Raw genomic sequence first — 27642 nt, forward strand, 5'->3', positions numbered from 1 at the left:
GCTACACCCCCTTTTGGTATATGAGTGTAGTTAACCTTCGCTCTGGCCAAGACCAAGAAGGGCTAATGGAGACCCGATTCCTGACAGCCTCAGGTCAGCGAGAGCCTAGAGCTCCCAACCCAGGAATGAGAGGATTACCAAGGAAGGAATTCGGGACACCAGTCGCCTCACACCTCAACACATCGCTCCACTCCATTAGGATCCATATTAAAAATAATAATAATAATAATAATTACCCCTTCTGGAAAACGGTTAGTTGGATCTGAAGTTATATTTCCTGTTGCATTGAGGGGCCAAGCAGGGCAACCTGAACTGAATTCCTCAAGCTGCCAAGAAAATCGAGGAATCTGGTGGAGGGGGGAGGGGGGAATAGGGAAAAGTAAAAGTAAGTAAATAAATAAATAAATCTATCAGCTTCTTCAGAAAGAGCAGGTGTTTTTTTTTTTTTTTTTTTTTTTTTTTTTTTTTTTTTAAGGAAAAGGTCAGGTGCTGGAAAAGGAAGAAGAAACGAAAGAGATTCTCCCCTTTCCTCACCTTCCACCCCTCCTTTCCCCCCCAAAATTAGTGTCCTCTTGATTTTTTGCAGCTGTGTCGAACCTCGAGGTTTGTTCACAGGAGCCCGCGAGACTCCCGCTCCTAGAAGTGAAAAGCCATTTTCACGCCAGGACTTTGCTGCTTGAGTTGGGGGAGGAAGGTCTCCTCTCCCTCCCAGCAAATTCCACCCCCCAAGCCTTGCTAACTTTAGGGAGCCCCGCAAGTCTTTGCTCCTCGGCCACTGGACGCTCTTGCCCCCAGCCTTGGGGCCACAGACCGATTTCCATCGCTGGAGCGTGGCTTGATACCCCCCAAAGCTAATTTCCCGCCCTGGAGAGCACGGAGACGCGCCGGCGGCTTCGCTGGTGTGTGTCACCCTGCCCCCGCCTTTCTTCTCAGCCTCACACTTCCTCCCACCTGCCCAGGAGCCCCGAACCTGCCATCCACTAGCGCTGTGGTCCGCAGCGGGTTCCGCCACCCGGCGGCCGCCCTAGACACCGGGTGGGTGGGAGGGACACACAACCCGCGGGGCTGCGCCGCTGCGTCCTCTTTGGGCACATCAAAGGAGAAAAGGGACAGAGATGAATCAAGAAGAAAGTTAGGGGATGCTGCGTGTCGCGGCTGGGGCGGCAAAATGCAACCCGTTTGGGTCACACCTTTGCTCCAGGAAACTGCCTGCAGAGACCGCGCTGTGGGGAACCCGCCAGCCTCCCCGCGTCGGGCCTGCGTTCCACTCCGGTGGCCACCTGACCACTGTCACTCGCAGCGTGGAGCTCGTGGCTCCCGAACCCTTGGCCCCCGTGGCGGCCCGCGCAATCCTTCCCTGGCGGCCGCCGGGACATGCCGGGCCCCGGCGGACCCCCTGCGGACGGCCGCGCCCTGGCGTCTCCCGTCGAGCAGGGAGGGACGGAGGCCTGAGCCCGGGAGCTCCCTGGCGGTGGTCCGGCCGCCCCCCTCGAGGGCTGCTCCCCCTTCTCAGCCTCGCCAAATCCCTGAAAGCCTGGGCCCCCTTCGTCACCCCGGGGGCTTCTAATCACTCCGTATCGATTTCCCTAACTCTTTTCATCCCGTTGAAGACACATCTTAAAACACTCCAGCCCGGAGTGTGCTCTGGGCTTTATCCACACTAATAAAATGATTTACCCTTCTCTCTGCGCTCTCCTCACAGAGGAAAATCGTTCGAGCCCTGGCTACTTGTGTGTGATCAGTAAATATTTAGTGCGGTGACATCCTCAGCTAGGCTTCGGATCGATTCAGGGACCACCGGGAGGTGCGCACGGTCCGGGCGGGGCCGCGCCAAGCCCGCCTAGGGGGCTCCTCCCGCCCTCGCCGCCGGCCGCTGATTTACGGCCTCGGCAACCGGCAAAAGGGGGCGAAAGCTCGCCGGGAAAATTGGCTTTTCAACCTTTTTACTTTTGACATTCAGCCACCTCTCCAGGCTCTAATTCTCGCCTCTTCTCCTTCCCACCCGCCTCCGCCCCCGACCAAGGGCGCCCGGTGCGCCCCGTGCGACCTTCCTGCGGCAGCGCGCTGCGCTCGCGCCCCCGCGGCCCGAGGACCACCTATCACAGCCCTGCGCCGTGACGCGGGGAGGCCCAGGCCCCTGCTCCAGGGGTCGTCGCCTTCGGGGCGAGGTGCACTTTGCCCGCCCACACCTCAGAAGGCGGAGAGAGGGTGGAGAGGCCCACGTCTCCGTTCGCCGAACAAGGAGCCCCTCTGGCTACCTTTTCTCCGACCCTCGGTCATTCCCCTGTTTCTGCGGCTGGTACTCGACGCCCCTCGGGCCGGAGGGCGTCGGGTGGGAACTTTACTTGTTTCGCAGAGGAGCTCCTGTTTCCTTAGAAGCGAAAAAGCGTTGGGATGTGCTGGAAGGGGATCTCCTACCCTTATCTTGGCTGCCACAGGGCTGCCGGCGCCGCAGTGGCAGTGTCCGCGTCCCCCTGGCCTTCCCAGCCTCCCCTGGGCGCACACTTTCACTGCAAGGCCGCGCCCGGGACCTAGACCCCAGGCAGTGGGCCCGAACCGGACTCGCCTGTCCTGCGGGACCCGCCACCTGGGACGACTACACTGTCCGAGTAGGGAGATATAAAGGCTGCTAAGCTCCTGGGTTTCCACCGCTCTTAAGGCGGGGGGGGGGGGGGGGGGGGGGGGCTGAAAGACTCCAACACTGTTGCCCACCTGTTAGCGGGCCTGCTCTCCTCTCACCTGAGGCCCGGGCCTCTGCAGTTCCGTCGGGCCCAGGGAGGAAGGTGAGCGACCTTGCGGGGTCCGCGCACGCCTCCCCAAAGCTAGCGCCCTCTCCTTTGTCCTACTCCTGATTTTCTAAACTGCCTTATCTGCAGACTATATCTTTATACTAATGCATACTTAATTGGTCCGTCTTGACTGTCCATATAAAACAATTTAATTAGGGTGCTTTCTTGCTTTGGAGAGCAAAGAAAAAAAAAATCTGCCCAGTGCTTATTGTATTTAGCACCAATACAGGCAGAAAATGTAGCACAAGTTTTTGGTTGAAAGAGCACCTCTGTGCCCATTGAAGGGCGTTGATCCGAAAAGACAGAAAGGACAAGTAAAATCGATTTGAAGCGACCCTCTCTGTCCCTTTCACACCATTCAGAAACTCCATTCCTTCTAAGACAAAGACCAGCGCCTTGGGAATTTTCAGGGAAAAAGAGGACTCCAGTCCCACAAGCCTAGGGCACTTTTTAAAAAATCCTCAATATTGCCCTTAAAACCGGCTCTCGGTCCTCTGTCCCCTGCGTGTGGGTTTCACAGACACCCCCTCCGAAGCGTCAGGCAGTAAGGCTGACAGACAGCACCCCACTTCTGTGCGTGTTTGGCCTTCTGGCCAGGCCTGACAAGCCTTTTAGGGTTAGTGCAGCCCTCACCTTTGACCCCCAAGATCGGAGTGACTGCCACGCTACAGAGTGCAGAGTTACAACTCAGGCCAAAGTTAAAACAAAAAAACACTTCTCTACTCCCCACCCAGGGAAACCGGTTCTGGTTCTGCGGCCTGAGCCACCTTTACCCAGTAACCCCCTCCACCTCAACTTTTTTTTTTTTTTTTCTTTCGCCTTCTTCTTCTTCTCTTGCCATGAACCGCCCTAACCACCTCTGAAGGAAGGAACTTAAGTTGTCAGGGGAGCATCGCTGGGTTGCGGTGGGTGAGTTGTCCTCCATAAGGAAACCGAATGCCAGGTTATCGGACCGGCGCCCAGGCTGGGGAAGACGGTCATCGATCAGACCTGGCAGGGAAGGGAGGAGGGAGAAGAGAAGAGAGGAGGGCAGGGGAGGGGAGAGGCTGGGCCGTGATCACCTTCACCTGCCCTGAGCCCAGCCCCCCCTGTTGAACTATCCCTCGACCTCCTGCAGGGATTAAAGGGGGCGGGGGCCGAAGGGAGGGGGCACCCCCTGAGTTACACAAGTGGCCTCCTTCTATAAGAGAATGAGTTCACCACCTCCCCAGAGAAGCTTCACCATCCATCCACTCGATATAACTGATGAGACAAACCACAAGGAAAAACTTCTGTAGCCCATATTTATGGTATTAATGAATAGTTAAAAAAAGATTTACACTTCTTATGATCAATATTCTGAGTTATTTCCCTCAAAGTATATAATTACAGTGTCTTCAGAGTTTTCATCATTGTTTGAGGTGGCAAAACCATTTGTAATTTTCATTAGCCAGTAAACATGTAATTAACATTCAGCACTGTGTTTAACTTAATTCCTGTTTAAGACAAGGACAAGAAGCAGCCGAAGAGCGTTAGTTCCATTTGTCAAGTCTGACATACATCTTACCATAACAGTTTCCTAAAATAAAAGATCCGTGTTTCCCCATTATTCTTCTCTTGAAACAAAACAAAAAAATCCATTAGTTAAAACTGTATTAAAACTGCAAGAGGCAAGATAGTTTATTCTCAATTTTCTCTAGTTACTGTATTCCTGCTTCCTTTTTTCATTTGGGAGGGTGGGTGAAGGGAGGGGGTTAATTAAGCATTCATTATTTGAAGACTTGAAATTGGGAACCCCTCCCCCCAAAAGAAATAGGTTTCCTTCTCAGGAAAGTTCTAGAATGGAGCCTGGAAAAGGGGGGCACGGATCTGCAGGGGAGAGGGAAAAATCACTTGGGGGGACCTGAGTTAAAAGTAAAAAAATGAGGATTCCAACGGATTCCTAGGAAAAATATTGCCCTCCTGTTTCAAGTTCCATCTCTGATCCAGGGTGAGGGGAGCCTGTCTGCCAGGCTGCTAGGCTGCTGCTTTTTTCCCCTCCTCTCCCACCTCTGTTTTTTTCCCAACTTGCTTTAGGATTAGCCTCCATCCCTCTCGACCCCAAACAGTGGAATTTGGCTGTGCCTCGGGTCGTCTTGCTTTGCAATATCGCCTATAGTTGTTGGCGGTTTTCTGCTGCGGCTGAGCCGTTTTGCTCCAGCCTCCGACTAAACTCATTAAGTTGGGAGATTTTTTTCAATTGGACGGGTGTTTTTAAAGTCTCGTCTTTCCAGCCCCAAACAAGGTGTAACAACGCACTCTTCCTTCTAAGGAATGAGATGAGAGACAAGGATCACTCCAGACATCTCCTACCTACGGTTTGGGGTTTTTTTTCTTAAAGGCGAGGCTTGCATTCCTCAGCAGCTATGTACAAAGCTCCCTGAAACCTCGTCTCTCTAAAGTTAGTGTGCAGGGTTTTCCAAGGCTGAGAACGCCTAATACATGGGGAAGCACTTCCTTAAGGTGGAAGATCTCTCCCTTCACCTTTCCTCTTTTTCCCTGCAGGCTAGTGCCTACTTTTTATCAGTTTGCACAATCGCTTAGATAAACACCGAGGAGGAGATTCTCTTTAATTATCAAAGACACATCTTTTCAGGGGGCCAACAAAGCGTTTATTTCACCCGCCAAACTAAAGGAGAGTTATTCCAGTTTAGAAGGAAGATGCAAGCGGTTTGGGACCTTGAACAAGGCAAATATGGTTTTGGTATGTTTACTTACAGTATTTTTTTTCTCTCTCTCTCTCCTTTCTCACTTTTTTTTCCTTGTGCTGTGTGGGGCTGGGGATGACTTGGGGGCTTTTCAAAATATCGGTTTGCTAACGTGTATGAAATGCCTAGGACTGTGGTTTCAGGGGTTTGGGGAGGGGGGGCGTCAATTCAATGCATTGCCATATTTTATTACATGTGTGTGATAGGAGAGGTGGTGGAGGGGGGAAGAGGGGGGAAAAATACAATTGCAAAGCTGCCAAAATATGATTAAACCGAAGCGTAAAGACTGCGGTGCCTCCCCGTCTCCTCGTCCTGTCTCCTCAAACTCATTTCCTTCGATAGAGCAAACTAAAAGCCAGTCCTATAAGCGTGTTTTTGCAAGCAACAGACGACTCGGTTTTTCTAGCAAAGGAGCTGCGAGGCTCGCACTAAGTATCAGAATTTACTGTTCGATTTGCCTCTGCGCTTTATTTTGCAACCTTGTGCAACTGACAGCCAGCCAGGCAGGGAGGGAGGAAAGCTCTGCCCGGCGCCCTCGGCCGCGGCTCGGGGAGAAGAGCGCTCGGTAAAAGCTAGGAGGAGAATCGCGACGAGAAGGGTACTCACCATCGGGCGGGGTGGTGGAGCTGGCGTGCGGATTTCAGGCAAACGTTTACCTTTTTGCTGTCTATTGCAACCGCGTCGGGCTGACTTAAGAAGCAATTCTGTCCTCTGTCCAGAACGTTCAAGGAACGGTTCCTCATTTTTAAAAAGCCAGCGAGAGAGACGACAGAGACAGAGAAAGAAAAAGAGAGGAGGGGGTGAGGGGGGACGCACATAAACCCAGTTCAGGGGGAAAAAAAAAAATCATCACCTCTCCGCCAGTGACTCGGGAAGCGCAGAGGTGGCGAGATCCGAGTCCGGTCCAACCAAGCCAGAGCCAATTAATTTTAAATCCGGAAGAATTATTTAGATTAAAATGTACAGAACTTTCATTCTGCTATGCCTACGTGAGCTCAAAGTCGTTTCCCTTTAAGAGCTCCTTTTCTTTTAAAGTTGAATTTTAGGCAGCGAGGACTCTTACACTAGGGGGCAGACAGATACTGTACTTGCTCCAATCTTAAGCAATTTTTTCCCTCCCAGCATATGCTCTGATTTAGCACTGTAAATTTTTCAGAGGACCCAACTCTGACAGCCCCTGGTGATTTTCAAAGTACCACAAGCCAGTGGTTAAAAATTGCATTGACTTGGAAGTTCAGAGGGACACAATGGAAGCCCCTTTCCCTATTCATGGAGCTCCAGTGTGGTGGAAGAGAAAAACACACACGGACTAGATTGAGGGAAAGGAGGAATTCAATGAATCCTGGTGGACAGAACTGGTTTCTACTGAGTTCAGAGCTAAACTCGGCATTTGCTGGGGTCTGTATTCATATTGTGATTTAATTTGTGGAGAATTACAGCCATCAGGCCACTTTCTGCAAGAAAATCATATTCCTGGGTGGGTTTACTTTTCTTTTTTTTTTTTTTTCTTTTTTCACCAGAGTAAAACAAATGTTTTTCCAACTTTCTCCGGCCAAATTAAAGCTTGCCATTCCTCTCATTAAAATAAATTTACATCTACAATAAAAGACTGGGCTGGACTTTTTTTTTTTTTTGAACACGACATATTGATATTTATCTGTTAGTCTTAGAGCTGTTTATTCAAGGGAAATGAGCATCTCTGAAGAAGACATTTTAAAATATTCCCCCCCTTTTTTCCCCTCAGTCTGCAGTCTTTCTCTTCTTGTATGCAGTAAAATTAACTATAATTGATAGGGTCATTTATTTATTTATTTGGAATTTTAGTAGCATTCCCAGAACTGAATGAATCCTAAAATGCAGAGTGAAATACCTCTGATTTCATGTCAGCCCTGTGGTCATGTGCGTAGCAGGATTCAGTTCTGTAAGAGATGAGGAAATTCTTCATTTTAAATCTGAGGCCATCAGAGCGCACTTCAAATACCAAAAATCTCTAAGTGTACCGTGGAAGCTTTTTCTCCTCAAAAACTTCCCACTTCACTTCTGTAAAAGGTGATCTTGCTATGCAAGAGTCTGCACTCAAAAGGCGAGATTAAGATTTCCCTACAATTATTCCCATCTTCTATTAAACTGAGATGGGTATGCCCATTAGATTTCCTATTTCAACACAGCCCCGCCACATCTCTGTTGAGTTTGCCCCTAATCTACTGGCATTTGTAGCGTTAGGCAATCCCTTGAATCATAGGGATTGAAAGGGAAGGGAAAAAAAAAAAAAAAAAACACCTTCTCTGAAATGATTTCTTTTCCATCCTTCTGTCCTCTTTAAGAGAAAGTTATATTGTGTCTCTAATCAACCTGAAATTCTCAGCCTGCTTCTCTCTGTGGCAATCTCATTACACACCAGGTTTATGATAGTTCAGTGTCCACTATGTTTTTTTGGTTTTTTTTTTTTTACAACTTTCAAATAATCCCAGCACCTGCAGCTTTAGTGAAATACGTGATTCAGCGGAGATGGGGTGAGGGCTAAGAAGGCTTCAGGAATGAAGTGTAAGGGGGAGGGTGTTTCTCCTTCCCTAAAAACTAGCCCCTGTCTGCCTACATCTTTACTTAGTACCTATCTTATATTCTGTCTGTGTGTAAAGGGTATTGAGTGCAAAATGCACACCAGCACAGGTCAATTATATGTCTGGTTTATGTTGTTTTTTTAATCTTTCATCTCATCGATTTTTTTGAACTATCAAGGATGCCTTCCTGTGGTCATTAATTTAGCCTTTATATGTGTTCATGTTTCCTGAAGCTCAGTGTGTTTTATGTCAAAGATTTTAATTGTTCATAAACCTGGTTGGCTTCCCAGATTATGGTTTTTCTCGGTGCAAAAATGTGTATGATGGTGTCAAAATTTTGTTCCATAAATGTTGAACAATCACAATTCACTAACTTCTCACAATCAAACCAAAAGGTTACTGCATTGAAATATAGTGTATTCTGTGGGTGCAATTCTAGCTGTTTGATGTTTAAAACCAAACGCTCTGGAATCCAGAGACACATCCATGTTGATGACTTTAGCACACTGAGCGGAATGGCTCAGGCTATGAAGTTGTTCTTACAGCAGTGAATCTCTTGAGCTAGACCATGGCGTGTGTGTGGTTTTTGTGAGCTGTGCTTGGTATTATTCCCAATTTGGAGCAGAATCTCTGGTTGTGTTTTAATGACTATATGGATGCTTAAAAGGAACTTGAGGAACAATGAAGTTCGTACTCAACTGTTCCATGACCTAGAAGCACAGTCGCTGAAGTCTTTGTCTGTGTACATTGACAAATGTGCATCTGATACATGTGCGCTTACATGTGTGTACAGAGGGTAGGCACAGGGGAGCCTGGGAAGCTGCTTCCGCTTGTCCATCAGCGCGCAGAAGGTTCTATTCACCTCTCTCCATGACTGGGTGTGTGGCAGGACGCTGGGCTGTGAGTTAGCTATAACTAATGAGAGAGGATAAAGTTGAGAAAAATTGATTTTAATTGCGTCATGACAATGAGATGAAGTCTACTTGTGCTTCTCAGCATCCGAGATGCTTTATTTGAGCAATTAAAATGTCAGGCCACATACCTGGGAAATGTTAACCCTACAAGGAAAAGATAGAAGCTAAACGGCTTTTTTTCCTCGAAAAGGGAAAAAAGAAGCCACGAAACCAAGCAAGTGATCAGAGTCGATTACGAAAAGGGTCTACCATCACCCGGATTTGACCAAATCTTTCGTTTGGTAAAGGTCTCAAAGCTCGGTTCCCGGCACCTTCCTACCCCCCTACCCGCTACCCCTCTGCAAAGAAACCGGGGAACTTTTCTCTTTCTCTGGCATTGTGGGCACAAAGATGCGCCGGGAGTCCCGGGTGGTGCGCGAGCAACGGATTTCGTGGCATCGCCAAGTTGCGGGAGGCGAAGTCCTCGATTCCATCCAAAGCCTCTCGCGGAGCCTTTAAGAGGCGTTGTGTGTGCGCGCCGCGCTCGTCTCCCCGCCGGGGCGGAAACCTCCGGTGCGGGGTGCAGAGAGCTCGGGGGCCGCGTGCCCGGGGCCGGCCCGGGCCCATCCCCCGCCTGGCGGTGGTGGCGGCGCGGCCGCCCCCTCCCCGCCCCCCTTGGCCCCCTGCGCTCCCCGCGCCGCTGCTGCTACGCCGCTCGCGCTAGGACCGGGCTGAGCTCGCGGCCGCCATGGCGGGGCCGCCGCGCTCCGGCCAATGACGACGAGGGGGCGGCGCGCGCGCGCCTGGCCAGGCCAACCCCGGCTGCTGCCTTATAAGGCGCGCCGTCACCATGGCAACGTGCGCTAAGTTGCAGCAGTCGTGTCAAAGTTCACTATATAGAGAGCTCAGTGAGCTGATCGCGGAGAAGCCACTTCTGCCAGCCCCGGCGCCTATAAATCGCATTCCCTCCCGCGCCCCCCTTTTTAGCATATTTGATCACTTTGATTCTCTGTTCTTTTCTCTCCGCGGTGTGTGTGTGCGTGCGCGCGTGTGTGTTTTCTTCTCCTCCTCCTCCTCTCCCCGAGTTGCCTCCTTTCTCCGGGTGCCGTGCTGCCTTTTTTCCCTTCTTTCATTCTTTCTCTCCGTCTTTTTCTCCCCCCTCTGCGCACGAAGGATGTGCTTCTAGGTGGTGATCTGCCCTCCTCTCTCTCTTTTATCATTTCTCCCCCGCCGCCGGCGAGTTGACTCTTTCCCTATGTGTGTGAGGCGGCGGCGGCAGCAGCAGCAGCGGCTCCGGCGGCGGCAGCAGCGGCAGCAGCGGCTTCAGCGGCGGCGGCGGCGCTAGACGCGGCGGCTCCGGGCCCGACCCGGCGGCTTCGGCGGCGGCGGCGGCGGCTCCGGCGGCGGCGGCGGCCCGAACGGCCCGCAGGGAGCAGCGAGCGGCCTTCATCCGGCGAAAGCGGGCGGCGGCGGCCAGAGCGAGCGAGGCGCGCGCCGGGCGCCCGTGGCAGGCGGCGGCGGCGGCCCAGCGCCAGGACGACGCCGCGCAGCGCCGGACGCGGACCACTTTCATGCTGATTCCCCCGGACCCGGGCAGTGCTCCGGCCACTCCGCGGGCCGCCGGCCTCCGCCCCGGCCTGCCCGGCTTTCTGGGCGCGCCCGCGACCGGCGCCTCCGCTCTCCCAGTCCTCCTGATTTCGATGGCTTTCCTGAATGGCTGACTGTGGGCTGCCCTGGACTTGGCCCCCGGACAGTCGCCTCTCCTCCTCCTCTTCCTCCTCCTCTTCCTCCTCCTACTCCAACTCCTCGGCACACCAGCTCTGAGAGCGAGAGAGTGAACGAGAGAGGGAGGGAGAGAGTGAGAGTGAGAGCGAGCGAGATCTTTGGAGAGATTTTTTTTTTTTTTTTTTTTTTTTTGCCTCCTACTTCTGTCTTGAAGCCAGACAATCGACTTGCAGCTCTCCCTCCCCTCCCTCTCTCTCCACGTTCTGCTCCCACTCTCTTTCCCCTGGCCCCTTCCCCTCCCCTCCGGGCGGAAAGCCCCCCGAAACCAACAAAGCTGAGCCGAGGGAAACAAACAAAACAAACACACCGGGCCAGACAAGCCATCGACAAAACTTTGCAAAAGCAGAAACAAAAAAGGAAAAACTAATCAACCTCAACCAACCAGCCCCCGAGCCACCCGGGGCGCCCTCCCGCGCCCTCTCGCACCCTCGCACACACAAAAGGCTGCGCGCCGGAGCCCGAGACCCGGGAGCCGCCGCCGCCCGCAGCCAGGGGAGCAGGAAGTCCGGACGCGGCCCCCATAGATATGGCAATGGTAGTCAGCACGTGGCGCGACCCCCAGGACGAGGTGCCCGGCTCGCAGGGCAGCCAGGCCTCGCAGGCGCCGCCTGTGCCCGGCCCGCCGCCCGGCGCCCCGCACACACCACAGACGCCGGGCCAAGGGGGCCCGGCCAGCACGCCGGCCCAGACGGCGGCCGGTGGCCAGGGCGGCCCCGGCGGCCCGGGCGGCGACAAGCAGCAGCAGCAGCAACACATCGAGTGCGTGGTGTGCGGGGACAAGTCAAGCGGCAAGCACTACGGCCAGTTCACGTGCGAGGGCTGCAAGAGCTTCTTCAAGCGCAGCGTGCGGAGGAACCTGAGCTACACGTGCCGCGCCAACCGGAACTGTCCCATCGACCAGCACCACCGCAACCAGTGCCAGTACTGCCGCCTCAAAAAGTGCCTCAAAGTGGGCATGAGACGGGAAGGTATCGGCCTCTCATTTCTCCCCACCCCCCCCCCTCGCCTGGGGTCCCGGGGCCCTGGGCGCGTTTGGCTAGCCTGCTCTGGGTAAGGACGCAGAAGCCCCAAGCTCTTCTCTTCGTATTGCAGTTGAAATGGGTTTTATACTAGAAACAAGTTCTGCACTGGAACCCAGACCCCCAAATCCGCATGCTTTGGCCGACTTGATTTCCTCCTCTACTTTCTCTTCGGGCTGTTTCATTTTCTTTGCATTGATTCCGAGTTCATTCGAGTTCGCCTTTCTACGAGGGATGGGGTGTTGTCTGTTGTTGTTTCAAAGCCTGGTTTACTTCTCTGCCTTTCCTCTCTCTCTCTCTCTCTCCCCTTGTTTTTCCTGCATGTTCAACATATGTCCCTCCTCCCCACCCCTCTCCCCAGCCCCCACCCTCTCAAAAAAAAAAAAAAAAAACCAACCTGAGATTGTACTTTTGTACAGGAGGTTCAAATTACAAATGGCAATTTTATGCACTTCGCCGTATTAACGCTGCTGCCCGGGCAGCGCTCATGTGACCCTCCGTGGATTAACATTCTGCTAAAAAAAAAAAAAAAATACCTCTGTTTTCTTTTTTTCCTTTCACTTTTGAAAGGAGGAGAGCGCGCTAGGGAGCAGGGAAGGGTGGGCGAGGGGCCCTCGGCGGCTGCTTTCGCTCTGCGCGAGTTGGGTCTTTGTGATATAAAATTCGCCGAGCGCCCTGAGCAGTGCTCGGCCAATGGCGCGCTCGGCGCCGGGCGCGGGCTCCGGGCTAGGGCAAGCGAACGCCGGGCTTTCTTTGTGTTTCTGCGAGAGCGACTCTCCCGGTCCGGCGTCAGATAACAGCCCAAGCCCCAGCCTCGCCAGCTCTCTCCGGCCCTCTCGGGCCCTGCCCGGGCTGCGCCGGCGCCGGCCGCCTGCTCCCCGCCTCTCCCCGGCTTCCTCTCGCCTCCGCCGGCCTCTCTCTCCGCCCTCTCCCTCCGTCTCTTTCTTCGAGCACACTGATTAGGCTGCCGCCAGACCTCGGCTTTCCGCTCGTCTCTCACCGGGGGTTCCCCGCCGGGCTGGGGCTGCGGGGTTTGGGGGAGAGTTGTTCCGGGGTGGCCGCAGGCCGTCTGGGGTGAACCCTGGTGTTTTTCTGCAAAAGCGTCTCACCCTCTCCCCCCCCCCCCGACTTGCCCCTCCCGCTCCCTCTCCTCCAATCAATAAGAAATATCAGCTGTTTAGCAGTAAAGAAGAAAGATGCCCCCAGAACGCTACCTCCCGCCCCCAGTGCCGGGGACCCCGAGGCAAAGCGGTCAATTCTGGGTCCTCGGCGGCCCAGCCCCGAGCGGGCCTCGGAGGCAAGTGTGCCGCTCTGGCCGCCGGAGCCTGCTTGGGTGGTGGTTTGAGAGCAGCGCTGCCGGGCTCCCGGCGACTTCCAGGTCTGTGGCCCTGGCGCGCCGGGGAGAGGGGCAGGCCTGCCGGTTGTGGCGCGGCGCGGGGGTCTGGGTCAGGTGGGGGTCGGGCCGGGGCGGACCCCGCTGGGGGACCTGGGGGACGAGGCTGGTCATTAACTGCGGGGTGTCTCCTTTCCTCCCCGCAGCGGTGCAGAGGGGCCGGATGCCGCCCACACAGCCAACCCACGGGCAGTTTGCGCTCACCAACGGGGACCCTCTCAACTGCCACTCGTACCTGTCCGGATATATTTCTCTGCTGCTGCGCGCCGAGCCCTACCCCACGTCGCGCTTCGGCAGTCAGTGCATGCAGCCCAACAACATCATGGGCATCGAGAACATTTGCGAACTGGCCGCGCGGATGCTCTTCAGCGCCGTCGAGTGGGCCCGGAACATCCCCTTCTTCCCTGACCTGCAGATCACCGACCAGGTGGCCCTGCTTCGCCTCACCTGGAGCGAGCTGTTCGTGCTCAATGCAGCCCAGTGCTCCATGCCCCTCCACGTCGCCCCGCTCCTGGCCGCCGCTGGCCTACACGCCTCACCCATGTCCGCCGACCGAGTGGTCGCCTTTATGGACCACATACGGATCTTCCAAGAGCAAGTGGAGAAGCTCAAAGCACTGCACGTCGACTCCGCCGAGTACAGCTGTCTCAAGGCCATAGTCCTGTTCACCTCAGGTAGGAAGGAGCCCTGCCCTCTCAGTCCAAGGACTTCTAGCTCAGAGTTAGGGACCAGAGAACTTGGGAGTCCCCAGCCTGGGCCCAGCCTCCCCTCACTCCCACCCCTTGAAAGGCCCAACTGTTGAGAGCAAACTTGGGAGTGGGAACTCTTTGTAGGTGCTGGGCCTCACCAGGCCTGTCCAGGGGACAAGAGAGGAAGGCTGGACTTCAGGAAGATTGCTCCAGACACAGGCTCTCAAAATGGGCCATGGTAAAGCCTCTTGAGCCTGCCAGGCTGGGATGCATGCTCCTGCTCCCTCCCTTAGCCCCTGGCCTTCTGGGCCAGCTGGGCCTGTGCTGTCTCCCCTGCCCCATGGCTCTTTTTCTGTCACCCTGGCTGAGGCTCTAGGAGATGCCTCTGGGCACTGGAGCGGTCCTGGCATCATCTCTGCAGGGGAAAGTTTGCCCCTGCAGGGGAAAAGTTTGTCTGCTAACTCAGTAGGAGATGGAGCTCCAGGCAAATCCAACCTGAGGGCAACAGTTTTCAAAGTCATATTCTTATTAAAACAATGCAGACTGCCAGGAGAGGAGGAAGAGCTGTCAGGAAGGGGCAAGAGAAAGAAAGGGGCAATCGTAAGTGTCCAGAATGTCTGCGAGGGCTGGAACAGTCTGGCCTCCTGCTTCCTCTGCTCAGGCAAACACTTAAGGCAATTTTCAAACAACCCAAAGTGTATGCCAACTAGGGGTGGATATGAATGTTGCCAGAGATATAAAACCATCATTGACTGCATTATGAAATCTAATTAGTTTGTAGGTAGTTTAACCTGTGTGAGTAATAGATCTAATATTAATTAACTCTTGAGGCCAAATGATTTTTGAAGGTGTCTGGCTTTCCACTTTGGGCCACACCTGAGCCTTTTGGCTGCCTCCAGGCTGAGTTCAGCCTACCCCAGGTGGGTGGAAATCACCCCCTCCGCCTTCTGGGTCTAAGTTGTCAGCTGATCTCTTTGTCATGCCTGAGAGGGGAAAGGGGTTCCCAATTCAGAATAACAAACATTGGGGTGTTGGTAGGGCTTGGAACCTAGAAACTGCAGTTTTTACAGCTTTTAATCTGGACACTGGGAGTGCTGAGTAGTTCCTGTGGCAGACAAAAAGATCCACAATCTCTTCCTTATTGTTTGAAGGAAATCTAGGGGCCCAAGTCATTAGCTCAATCGATGGCAGGGTTCTGAGCCCTTAACCCGCTGTCTGTTATGCCTTGCTGTTTCTCACACATCACCCCCCCCCCCCGCAACAGCCACCCCAAATTCTGCCTTTGAAAGTCCTTAGGTAACCAATGAAAGGACAGTGTCTGGGCGAGGAAAAGCTGTGTGGAGAGAGGCTTGGATCTGGAGTATTTTTCTCAGGGGAACTGTCATAACTAGAACATTTGCCGGATGCAAATGTGCAGGCAGGATATTCCCATACCCCACAACCACCTTCACCCCCATCCCACAACCCTACTACGTCCAGCCCATGAGCCCAGATGATGGGGGTGTTGTTAATTTCTCAATATCATTGTTAGCTCTCAACCTTACCCTTGGTCTTTCAAGGAAAGAAATGCCTAATACTGTCATAACAGTTTAAATTTATTACTATTTGCAAAATGTAGAGGCCTGTGTGGAGAATGCAAATCGCCTCACAAAGAGATAAAGGTCCCTCTTATCTGATTCATAGGGAGACACACAGTGTACCAATGCAGAGGGAGGGAGTCCTATGCAAACAGATCTTTTAATTCCTGACCACAGACACCTATGCATTCTTTACGTGCGGAGTCCTAGATGCACACAGGAGGAAATTGCATATGTGTTCTGGTTCTTGGGGTGGAGGTAGTGGCAGACGTTTTCAGATGTCTGTTTTAAGGATTCACAATATGCATGTGTTCGCCCCAGTCTTGTCTAGGGAGCCCAAAAAGGTCAGGTCACAACCTGCACCGCCTTCACTGAGAAGCCTCTCATTTCAAAGGCACTTATTGTATTTTTCACAATATCCGAAAGAGAAAAGTGTTTTCCTGAAGATAACAGGGGAGGGGTTTCTTCTTGGACAGACCTGGGTTTTATAAATAAATAAATAAATAAATAAAGGGGGGTAAGAGAAAAAGGGAGAGAGAAGAAAAGGGGGAAAAGAAACAGCTCAAATGAACAGAGAGATCACAGTTTGCATGGCTGCCCTTCAATAGGGCTATACTGACAAGATCAGTTTTAAAGGGCCACTTAAATCAGTTTCAAAGACTGGAGAAAAATGAGTCGCCCTCTTTGGGGAGAATCGAGGCTGGGTCGTGGACGCCATTACTAGAGGCTGGGCCAGGTTGTTACCCTCCCCCCCCCCCATATAATTATAAGCCAAACTATTATTTACAGACGAGGAGGGGGAGGAGCCCTGGCAGTTTTGGTTTCATCTGTTTGTCTGTCTGTTTACTGACTTGAGCCAGATTTCACCCAATGCACTTTGCTTGGGGCCTCCCAGGGACCCAGCCTGAGGACTGAGACAGTGAAAGCCTGCAGTGCACTAAGCTTGTGTTTGACGTTAAAGCAAATACCCCAGGATCGACTCCGGCTCTCTCCACCACCACCACCCCGCTCCCCTTCGCCCAGGTTTTTAGCACAGAGGCATTTGCTCCAACTCCGGTCGGGGCAGTTTGACAGCCCTGTACACACACCTCATGTGACCCTTTTCAGACCTCTTAATCTGATGACTGAATTCTTCTTCTCCTTCTCCTTCCCCTTCTTCTTCTTCTTCTTCTTCTTCTTCTTCTTCTTTTTTTTTTTTAACTTTCTTCCAGATGCCTGTGGTCTCTCTGATGTAGCCCATGTGGAAAGCTTGCAGGAAAAGTCCCAGTGTGCTTTGGAAGAATACGTTAGGAGCCAGTACCCCAATCAACCAACGCGATTTGGAAAGCTTTTGCTTCGCCTCCCTTCCCTCCGCACGGTCTCCTCCTCAGTCATAGAGCAATTGTTTTTCGTCCGTTTGGTAGGTAAAACCCCCATCGAAACCCTCATCCGGGATATGTTACTGTCCGGCAGTAGTTTTAACTGGCCGTATATGGCAATTCAATAAATAATAAATCAAAATAAGAAGGGGCAGAGAAACAGAGAAAGAAAAGGCAAAAGACTGGTTTGTTTGCTTAAATTCCTTCTGTTAAGAAAGGATATAAAAGGATGTTACAAGTTTGCTAAAAGAAGAGAGGGGAAGAATTTAATGGACTGTGAATTTCCAAAAAAAAAAAGACTGTCAAATGAACTTTTACAGAATGCATTAAAAAAAAAAAAAACTCCTGTGTCGGTCAGAGCAACTTGCTACTTATCATTTTTGTATAAAAAGGAAATTAGTCTTTTTCTTTTTTTGGTAAATTTTTGAAAAATATTGCTAAAAGTGCATTTAAGGAGATTGGGAGAAAATTAGCAGAATGGAGAAAGTAAGTCTTTTTTTTTTTTCCAAATTATTAATTGTCCTGTGTCTATGTACCTCTAGCTGTTCTTTTTTGTACTTTTCTGGTTCCAAACCAGTTTATTCTGTGGTTCTATAATAAGTTTTGATATAATCTTGGCTTCTTAAAAACTGTGTATCCTTAAAATATATGTTCTGCAAGAATTAAAACTGAGTCCATGAAAATATCATAGGAAGACATAAAACTTTAAAAGGCAACTCAGAGATGATGGAAACGCACTTAGAAGTGGTGACCAAAAATTTTAGGCGAAGTTGAGCACTCTTAATTTGAGAACTAGAGGAACCACATACACTTAACTTCCCCATCCTGCCCCCCCCCAAAAGACACCATGACAAACCTAGCTTTTTAAAAATATTTTAAGAAAGAGAATGAACTGTGGAATTTATTGGCAGCCAAGGAATGTGTCCAAGACACATGCTGAGGTTTTGAATAAAAAGTGAACTTTTGTAATTTGAATTGGGTCCCGCTTAGTTCTTGAATTGTTACGAAAATCCTATATCTGTTTGTATATTTGCAAACCCTTTGTATTATAATTGTTGATATTTTCCCTTTTTAAAAAATACCATTGAAATCAGCATGACAAAATAACACTGTTGGCACTTATAGGTAACGTGATTGATTCAGTATCTTAGAGTTTACAGTTTGTGTTTTAAAAAAAACTGAAGGTTTTTTTTTTAAGTGCAACATTTCTGTATACTGTAAAAGTTATAATAACTGAACTGTTTGGTCGAGTCTTTGTGTGTTATATTCCAAGGAAAATTGAAAGTATTCAGAAATTAAAATATTATTTGATATCTGAAATCTGTTTGGCTGTCCCCACTCACTGTCTTTCTCATCGAGAAGAGCCCCTGTGAGCTCTCGCTGAGCCGGGCCAGGGGTCCATTTGTTTACTGCCCTCAGTCAGTTTGTTCAAAGGTGGACTAGTGTATTTGCCTGTTTAATTTGGGTGTGGCGGGGGGAGAAGCTGAAGTTAATGGTTTATCTATGGTTTAGGAAGTGCCATACTGATATAGTAAACCACCCCCATTCACTTAATCCTCCTTTTAATTAAAAATGGATTTTCCAGGAAAAAAAAGGCCCTTATATTTGTCACACTTAAGTGCCTGCTTAGGGAAGGTATTGTGGAAAGTATTAGAAATCTTGAGATCAGTATCTATTTTATGATCAGAAAAAAATACTGTTTTGTACATTTCTGACAGTTAAGCGGAAGACAGTTCTAGCAAGCTAATCACAGCATTGTAAATAGAGGCAGTTGTTTGCAGTGAGTTTTTCCTTAAGTAGGTTTGATTTTTAAAAATACTCTGTGGTTCTCATCTAGCCTGGTTGTTGAGAGGATTTCAAATTCAGTGATGTAGCTTAGAGTGCTGAAGGGTCTGTTTTTTAGTGTATATATGATAACTTGCCGTTGGCCTGCCTTTCCCCTCCCCCCTTTACGTTCATTCTGTGAGAGCATGACCACAGGTCAAGGGAGTCTTTTCCACTGGAGTTATGTACATAAAAACACATCGACATTTTGACATTTCGGATTGTGTAGATACAATCTGTACTGCTCTTGGGATCCTTTGTCCTTAGAAGCCAAATTAAGAAAAAGAACAGAAAGAAAGAAGGAAGGAAACTTTACAGAGTATGCTGATTTGGAAGTAGTAACTATTTTGTTTTGGAGCCCCCCCCCCTTTCTCTTTTCCTGGTTTGAAGGAAGCTCAGTGTGTGGGAGCTTCCAATTTTGTTCTTATTGAGGCTTTCCAGCATCCCCTCCCCACCATACTTCACTATGTTGTGGTTTAATTTTAAAAGCGGGTGGGTAGGGGAGATGGAAGAAAAGGGATCATTTTGTAAAGTGTATTAAACTTTGATACTCAGTTCCAGTCAATACATGCAGACCAGAAAAATCTGTCTGATTTGTGCATTTGAGCAGAGTCCTCCATCTGACCCCCAGCTTCTTTCTGTAGATATATACATACATAAATACAAGTATGTTCTTAGGGCAGAATATCGCTGACCTTTAGCTTGAGGTTTGTCGGTTGTTGTTTATTTTCTCCTCTTGCAAGTGCTATCCATGTGAGTGTGTGAAGTTTCTCTAATAAGTAAAACACAGGCCCCTTTCCTTGTTTGTTTTGTGTTAGTTTATTGTAAACAGCCATTTGTTGTAAATTATTATTGGCATTAAATTATAATTTATGATTTTCAAAGCAAAAGACAGTCCCTGTTTTATTATGGTTTAAGCATGTGTTCTAGTCATTGGAAATCTCTCTCTCACTCTCTCTGAGTTTCAGCAATGAGCTTGGGGTCTGCAAGGCAGAAAAACAGGACCCAAAATTTTTCAAACGGTTAAAACAAAACCCCTTGTATATGTTTAGAGTGGCTGGAGGAGGATCTGTTTAGAGTCTTGAGTTTGGTTTAAGTTTATTGCATTTAAAGAAAGTTTTTCTTTTCACGCTGAGTTAGAACAAAAGATCTTTGCTGCAACTGAACTGGACAAAAGACGAGGGCTGGGACCCAGCGAGTGCGTTCTGTGTGAAATTGACGAGATCTTTAAAAAAGCTGCTAAACATGGCGACTCTTTCCCTTTAAGTGTCTCTTTTTCCTTGATGTTTTTTTTTTTTCTCCTTTTTTTTTTTTTTTTTTTTTTCCTCCATCTGATCTGAGCTCGCTTTATTTCTTTTCCCAACCCGCTCCCCCTCCCTCCTCTTGGCGCTCGGGGGTGTGAGAGAACCCAGTTAGACGCGAAATGCAACAATAGTCCGAGGAGAGAGAGAGAGGCGATCGCTGCTTCTCGTCACTTTCAAACAAACCTGGGGGAAGACTGAGCTGGGGGTGTGTGTGGCAGGGGAGGGTGGGGGGAGGTTGGGAATGTAGCCCGTTCGCTCGGCTCGCGGTCGCCCTGCCTCGGTCGGCCTTTCAGCATTAGTCCTCTCCGGGCCGCGAGGGGCTGGGGCTCAAAGTTAGCGGGCGACGTCCGGGGCTGGTTCCGCGGAGACTGCGTTTGCATCCCGCCGGCTTGCAGGGACGGGGGCCTGGAGTTGGCAGCAGCAGCGGAAAAGTGCCTGCCCCCCCCCGCCCCCGCCCCCACTTACGTGCGGCGGAATTCCGCCAGCGCCCCCGGAAAGTCCGGGGTGCCGGGCGCGCGGAGCTGCACTCCCTGGATGTGCACGATGCGGCGACAGGCGGGGGGGCCGGGGCGGGGGGCGGTCAGGGGGAGCTCGAGCGTGTGAAACTCTGCCTCGAAGCTCGCTTTTGACTTGGTCCTCTGAGCTGAGCCAACATGGCGTCTCCCATTGCACCGCGAGCGCCGGGCTGCCAGGCACGGCAGGGCCGGGTAATAGAAAACACATTGGTTACCAAAAAGAAAAAAAAAAGGGGGGAGGGGGGCTAAAGGCCATTCCATCTGCAGGCAGAAAACCCTCTTTTAAACTCTTGCTGGCGAGTGAGTGCGGTCCTCGATTGTTCTGTAATTAAAGCTGAAGTCGTAGGGGAAATATTGGTAACGCAGTATCCCCTTCTCTCTCTTGCCGCCCCCTCCCCTTGTAATTAGGAGAGTTTATTTCATGTCTCCCTTCCCAACAGGAGCCAAATTAGGAAAAGCAAAAGTCTGTATCCTCAAAGCATCTGAAATGTTTGAATGGTATCGGGGGGAGGGGGAGAAGCCAGTATTTACAGACCTGGTCAGTGCTCGCGCTCATTAATGCAGGGGCTGCGCCGGGGTTTGTGCGGGCCGGGTCCAGCTGGGGGGTGGAGGCTGGGCCGCGAACCCGGCCGGGCACGGGCAGAACTTGCTGCTTGCCTGTCAAAGTTACCGCAGAGGTGGCTTTCCGGGCCGGGGGCTGACTGGGGGGCGCGCCGCGGCGGAGGGCGCGTTCGGGGCGGGTGGTCGCGGGCCCTAGAAATGTGTGAGCCTGCGTGGACGGCGCCCCTGGCAGGAGCGCGTCCGCAGCGGAGGATCCCCTTTCTTTAATAGGTTTGAGCGGGCGAGGCCGGCCGGGACAGATTTGGCCTCCCAGAGAGGGTCTTCGGAGATCCTCTGGAGAGACAGGGGATGGGCCCAGGCCGAGCTCTCATGGATGGGGGGAATCGCCCCTGACATCCAATTCCAGGCCCTGCTCGGGCCTGGAGACCGCTACCCTCAGCCGCCTGGGAGGGGAGCGAGGTACTCTCTGAATTCTGGGCCTCGTCAAGATTTATTGAAGTTGGGTTTTAAAAAACGTGCTTCAGATGATTTTTCCCATTTTCTCAGATTTCAAAGGCTCCCTGCAGTGCGGCTGCCTAATTAATGGTGAAATTCAACTAAATCTAATTATGCAGTAATTTTAAAGCAGTTAGTGCTGGGCGTTGGTTTGTAATAGGACCCCAGTTTTTTAAAGTTTGCTTACTGTGTTGGTTTAGGGGAAAGCCATCTTTTGTATCGCAAAGAAAGACAGGGAAATAGTTTTGCTGCAAGAACCACAGGGCTGAGAACCTCGCCCACCCCCTCACCTCCATCCCCATCCCAGTCTCCTGTCTGCGCTCTCTCTCTCTCTCTCTCTTTTGCCCTCCCTCAAGGTCCAAAATTGAGCGAGGTGCTCACTGAGCAGAGAGACCCGTTTTCATAGCCAAAGGGGAAAGAGAGAATTTTTCATAAGGAGACACAAAGGGGCTTGGGATCTGCTCTCCTGGACCCATCTGTAAGTGCCCGAAAACAGGGAAGGGACTCTCATCTCTAATAGAGAACAGATTTCCTCCCCTTTAACATCCATTGTCATTAAGGCGAAAAGCTCACTCTTGGAGTTATAAATCTTATCGTCCTTCTGATAACACACTTGTAATAAGTTAGCGTCCTATTCAAAGTGAATTGTAAAACTGCCTCATTTAATATGGCATCTGTGTCATTAAAACTTTTATTATTTTTTTCCCCCTCGCGTTTTGCAGGCCTGGCATTCTGTCGAGCTCTGAGGTGACTGTTGGGCCTCTGGGGTAGGGCCAAGGGGGAGAAAGGTGTGAGAGATGGGCTGCCTGGTTTCAGCCTCTGGATCTTAGTCTGGGGTGAGAGACCCCTGAGGCAGAGAGCGCCTGGGGGGGTGCTCTGTCCCCCTTTCCCATCCCCTGGAGCGGCCCCCTCGAAATGACGTTCCTTGAAAGAAACATGCTTGTGATTAGCTAAGCAAACACATCTGCTTTCGGAGTTGGGCCTTCGTTAATTAGCTGAACAAAGGGCCGTTTTGCTTTTTACCTTTTGCTGGGGGAAAGTGTGTTATTTCAGGAGTGTCGCGGGCCCTCCTCTTTTCAATTGCAGCCACGACGTTAATTTTATTGGGATTACTGATGGGAAATGAGGTGGCGCAGGCTTCCGAGAGGAAAAGCTTGATCATTACCCCCTTTGGAACTATATTTTTCCACCAACCTCCTGCTCGCGAGGAGGGGGTTGGGGGGGGCAAACTGCGCAGCAAGTTCGGAGCAATTGGAATCAGGCTCGCGGTACGCTGATCTCGGGTGACAGAGCGTGTGTTGGAGCTGAACTCTATAATTTGCGCTTCTGTTCCTTTATTAGCCCTGGACAACGAACTAATGAGCTTTGGCCCAGCACAGTGTCACTTGTATTTATTTTCTTATGGCAACTTTGAGATAGCGGAAGTGTTCTTACCAAGAGCCAGGGAGGGCCCGGAGTCCTGACCGCTGCCTTCCTGGCCCAGGTCGGTGGCTACGTCCCAGGGGAGCGAGGGCGCTCGCAGAACTGACGGAGCTTGGCTACTGGGCCTTTAGAGGCCTTGGGGGCGCTCAGGAAGGCTTTAGGCCCATGGGAAGCCCAGGCGTTCCTGCAGGCCCAGCTCCTGAGGTTGAGGTGGAGAGACACATGCTGGGCAAGTCCGGGACAGGTCCCCCAGCACGAGATCCTGGAAGTGCAGAGGTGGCCTGGAGCCCCCCTGGTGCGGGAAGGAGGAGGGATCCATGGGCATGGCTAAGTCAGGCCAAGGAACCCTTGGAGCACTGGGGCTATCGGGCTGATGGCTGCGGGGACTGTTTTGTGCTGAAGGAAGCCTGGCTCAGCTCTCTGGCTTACTGTTTTGGGGATTGAGAGGATGCTTTAAAGGAACTCTTGGGGTCCTGAAGCAAGAAGGCTCCTCTCCCCCTGGTTTGGCTATTCCAAGCAGTCTCAGTTGGAGAGGACTGGAATCAAGTAAAGGAGACGTGGGGGGTGGGGACAGAAGGGGGTCGAGGGAGGCAGTGCAAACCTCCCTTGTGCCCTGGTAGAGAGAAAAGGAACCCCCCATGCTGCCAAGTGGGTGGAGGAGGGGGGCTCCAGGGAAGGGGAAGCCCAGGGAACTGCCAAGTGAGTGGGGACTTCTCTCTGCTCCGCAGCCCGAGACTTCCTGCGGCTCCTGCCTTGCTCCCTGCCAGGCAGCCTTTGCTAATAATGCCCAGGCTCCGTGCCCCCGCCCGCCCCATCTCTCCTCGCCTCTCCTCGCTTTATCCCTCTGCCTCACTACCCTCCTCCCCACCTCTTCCTTCCTTCCTGCAAATGGGTGTTAACGTGGGTCTTTATGTTCTGTCTATAACTAGGATGTAATCACGCGCCCCATGCCTCTCTCTAAAAGCATTTAATAAATGTCTATTAAAGCGCTACAAATGTAAGATGAATTTAGTGGCGCGGCTGCCTCCCTGAATCCAAACGGTAATGATGGATTTATCAACGGGGATTCGCCTTCAGCGCAGCGAGGGAGGTTTACTCAGCAAATATGTCGGCGAGCACCCACCCAAATACAATCATTTGACCCCCCGCAGGCGCTAGCCGCCTCACCCTTTCTGCTGGGCCAGTGCCTAGCAGAGAGGACCAGAGGGCCATCACCCCTCTCCTGGCCTCTTGCCCCTTCCTCTGCCTCCTCTCGGCCTGCAGGTCTCCTGGCTTGCGTGGGGGACCTGGCATGGAGGCTTGGAGGTGGGAAGCTGGTGGTGACCGTGTTAGATCACAGGATGGAGTGTGGGCTGTCTTGGATTTGCCGGGAGACATCAGTGGGTTTTGAAGGGGTAGCAGTTTCAGTCTGCAAGTGAGCTCTTGAGTACCCTGACTTTGACCAAATCTTAGGTCACGGGATCCTCGCTGATCACGCAGCCCAACCCTGGGCACTGTTCTAGGAGCGGCAGCTCCAACACAGAGACCCCGGGCCCCAGGCCCTCAGAGAGGCCCCAGTGTGCCCAGAGCGGGTTGCCTGTTGTACCCACCTTCCCTGCACTCCCTGAATCCCGCCAACCCAAAGCAGAGGCGGCTGTAATCCAAGGTTACCATGTAAGCTCCAAGGCAGGGGACAAGAATGCCATGTCTCTTCCCCTAAGCAGATTTGGCTTCTCTCCCACCTGCCCCAGCCTAGCCCACCTAGCCGTTTTCAAGTTTTTGTAGCAGTGGATTTTTAGAATTTGGTTTGGACTGTGATTGTTAAGGCACACAGTCCCCAGTGACCAGCACCTCTTTCTTTTTGTCTTTTATCTTTCTTCTCAAGGAGGAGGAAAGTGCTAGCCTGTTCTATCAAGCCCCGTTCACATTTGCTTTGGCCTCTGATTTCTCTTTCTTCTTTGGAAATTTCATTGAGATGTCTCTGTACTTCGCTTGTCAGTTATCTTTGTTCCTTTTAAATAAAGGGCTTTTAAATGGACTTATTGCTCCCAGCGTGGGTTCCTCTCTCTAAATGTTAGAAAATTGTGCCATCTACCCGCTATGCTGAGTACTGTCACACTCGGAGACCTCGGGGACCTCCGGGCCGGCTGCAGTGCTGCCGTGTCAGGGGCCGCCGGCAGCAAGAGGAGGGGGCGGCTCACGTGGATTTTTACAGATCTCCGCCTGCAGCCGGCCCGCGTGGCCACGCCAGGGCACGGCCCGCAACCGGCGCAGTCGCCAGCTTCCTGGCGGCCTCGAACTTGGCGGCGGTGGCTGCTCTCCGATCGAAGCGCAGGCGTGGCTGGGACCCTGCTCTTCACGGAGATGCCACGGGCTCGGGAAGGGGCGGGGGCGCGGGCGCGGGCGCGGGGGCTGGTTTAGACGGAACAGCCGCTGGGGGGTCGGGGAGAGCGGAGGACTATGTTGGGGGCGGGGAGCTGCCGGGGAGGGGCAGGGGGCGTTTTCGTGGCGCAGCTTTGGGGAGCTCCAGCCCGCGTCCAGCTCGCCCTCTCCCTCGGGAAAAGCCGGGCCGAGGCCGGTAGAGAGCGACGGCCGCCGAGTGGCTTCCCAGTCTCGGGGAGACAGAGAGGAGAGCTCGGGCCAGGCAGTCTGGCTGCAACTTTCAGCTCTGTTTCCCAGGCTGGAGAGATTTCTAGTGTCTTTCGGAAGGCCAGAACTTGCTTTCCTTTAGGGCAGTGTGGTTTAGATGGACCGCGTTTGAGCAAGTCAGATGGCTGATGTGGGGTCTCCTCACCCCGACCCCCCCCCACCCCGGCAAAAAGTGCCTCTCACAACCGCAAGTTCTTTTTTTGAATGAGTTAAAATGGATTAACAGTTTAGATTTTATTATGTGGCTACCTCTCTCAGATGGCTTTTTTTTTTTTTTAACCCATTAGGGGTATTAGCTAAGATTTCCAAGTGTCAGTTGGGTATTTATGCTTTGTGGGGGGAAAAAATTCTCCGATACGGTTTATGACTTTTATTACATGTTTCACACTGTTCGAGAAATGGAGTTTTAAACAACATACAATTAAATCTATATTGCTCTTTGGAGAAGGGCCAAGGAACTCGACAATCAATTAGTTTAGATCTTTTGATACTTGTTGCTAAAATCAAAGTGTAAAACTACAACCTCCAGGTATAAGCTGCTCCCTCATTTTCCCTAAGGTCACGGAGCACCACCGAGTAGGAGATGACAGTGCTTTTTCTTCCTCCCCAAGTTGTTTTTCCTGATCATTCTGCATGGATTCGTCTTCAAAGAATCAGGCTGTTTTCTATGTTTTCCTTCTTTTTCTTCCTCTTACTGCACTCTCTCATCTGCTTTTCCATCCAGGTTTCGTTTTTAAAAATACATTCATTTTAAATTTGTATGATTTGAAAAATGAATTTTCCATTCACCCTCTCTCTCATCCACCCTCCCCACACTAAGAAGGGAAACTGCGTTTAATAACCACAATAATACAGTGGTTTCTAGACAAAGCAAAATTATATTCTTTATAACCACAACAGGATGGGGGTAGGAGGATTCTCTCTCTCTCTCTCTCTCTGTCTCTTTAAATAAGCAGCTTAAGGAGTATAATCTCTGCCATTGAACAGAAACTGCTTCCTTCTTGAAAATGTCACCATTCCCACCACCCTAGTTGTCTCTGGGCAAATCCCCTCCATTGCCTGGCAAGCATCTGCTTGTCCTTGGTCCTGAGCAGGGATGGGGTGGGCCCATGGAGATTCCAGGGCCCAGGAGAAGGCTTCAGGGTCCTGCCCACCTGTACCAGGACAGCTGAGGCAGGGCTGATTCCAAGTTCCAGAGAGGGGCTTGCTAATTTATTAAATAATTCTCACTTCCCCTCACCTTCTCCGTACAGCCACCCAGAGTCCTAAAAGGATGGGGGAGGGGTCTAAAACTACACATCTATCCCCCCCTATTTCCTTTTCCTCTTTCCAGCCCCCACCCCTTCACCAGCCTCATCACTAATTTAAAAACCCTGTGGCTTTGGGACTAAGCAGGCCAGTCATTGAACTGTCAATCTCCACCAGGATGGAATGTCTAGAATATCCTCTCTTCTCCGAAAACAGGTTCTAAACCAAGTGAAGTGATTGGGCAGAGTGCCATTAACCTCCCTCCAGAAGCCTTCCTCTTCCTCCCAGGGAATGAGGACCCTGGGGACTGGAGGGACCTTTGCCTCCACCCAGTGCGGTGGGCCTGTTAGGTCGCCTTCGACCTCACCGTTTGCCCATCCATATGCCACTGCCCTAATTGTAAAGAAGGTCTGGGAAACATTTTCTGTGCGCTAATTTTATATTTCCCCTTTCCCCCTTGCAACATTAAACATAATTTTGCGCTGTCACTGTCACTAAGACTGTGGTTTGTTGATGTCTCTACTTGGAAACACGACCCCTTCGCCTCCAACAGGGAGTCCTCCCCACACAGCCTCTGGGAGGCTCCTGCCCCACCATCCCGACTCTTGGGGTTTCCTTGAAAAGGCTGAGAGGGGCGGGGGAAAGACCACAGCCCTAAAGGCCGGAAGGATCCCTACCAGAACCCCACGATCATTTCCAACCCTCTTTCCTTATGACAGCAGGAGCAAATGTGTTTTTGATGTGCGTTTGGTTGTTGGCTTGTTTGTTTAATAAAATCCCTGTGTATGCGTGTGTGTTTTAATGTCTCCGTGTCTGTGACGTGTTACCACAGCCACTCCACTTTACAGATCTCCC

The 27642-nt window shown here is 51.4% G+C and overlaps 2 protein-coding genes across 5 annotated transcripts in view; one reads left to right on the forward strand and one right to left on the reverse strand.

The window, feature by feature from the left end:
* Window positions 1–6833, reverse strand: part of LOC125103955 (uncharacterized) — a 40216-nt gene extending 33383 nt beyond the window's left edge. The window contains exon 1 of the mRNA XM_047736054.1: window positions 6122–6833. Within this exon, the coding sequence (XP_047592010.1) occupies window positions 6122–6333 (212 nt within the window). The 5' untranslated portion in view covers window positions 6334–6833. The remainder of the gene's footprint in view (window positions 1–6121) is intronic.
* NR2F2 (nuclear receptor subfamily 2 group F member 2) lies at window positions 4993–18110 on the forward strand. 4 transcript variants are annotated; one of them, XM_047736050.1, is made up of 3 exons: window positions 4993–5511; window positions 13313–13840; window positions 16644–18110. In XM_047736050.1, the coding sequence occupies exons 1-3, from the start codon at window positions 5469–5471 to the stop codon at window positions 16916–16918; spliced, it is 846 nt and encodes a 281-aa protein (XP_047592006.1). In that variant the 5' UTR covers window positions 4993–5468; the 3' UTR covers window positions 16919–18110. The 4 variants fall into 4 exon arrangements, with proteins under 4 accessions (XP_047592006.1, XP_047592005.1, XP_047592008.1 ...); XM_047736049.1 differs by lacking the exon at window positions 4993–5511 and adding an exon at window positions 8601–11722; XM_047736052.1 differs by lacking the exon at window positions 4993–5511 and adding an exon at window positions 12780–13151.
* Window positions 18111–27642: the final 9532 nt, after the last annotated feature.

This window comes from Lutra lutra, chromosome 7 (genome assembly GCF_902655055.1).
Source record: "Lutra lutra chromosome 7, mLutLut1.2, whole genome shotgun sequence".
Lineage (NCBI taxonomy): Eukaryota > Metazoa > Chordata > Mammalia > Carnivora > Mustelidae > Lutra > Lutra lutra.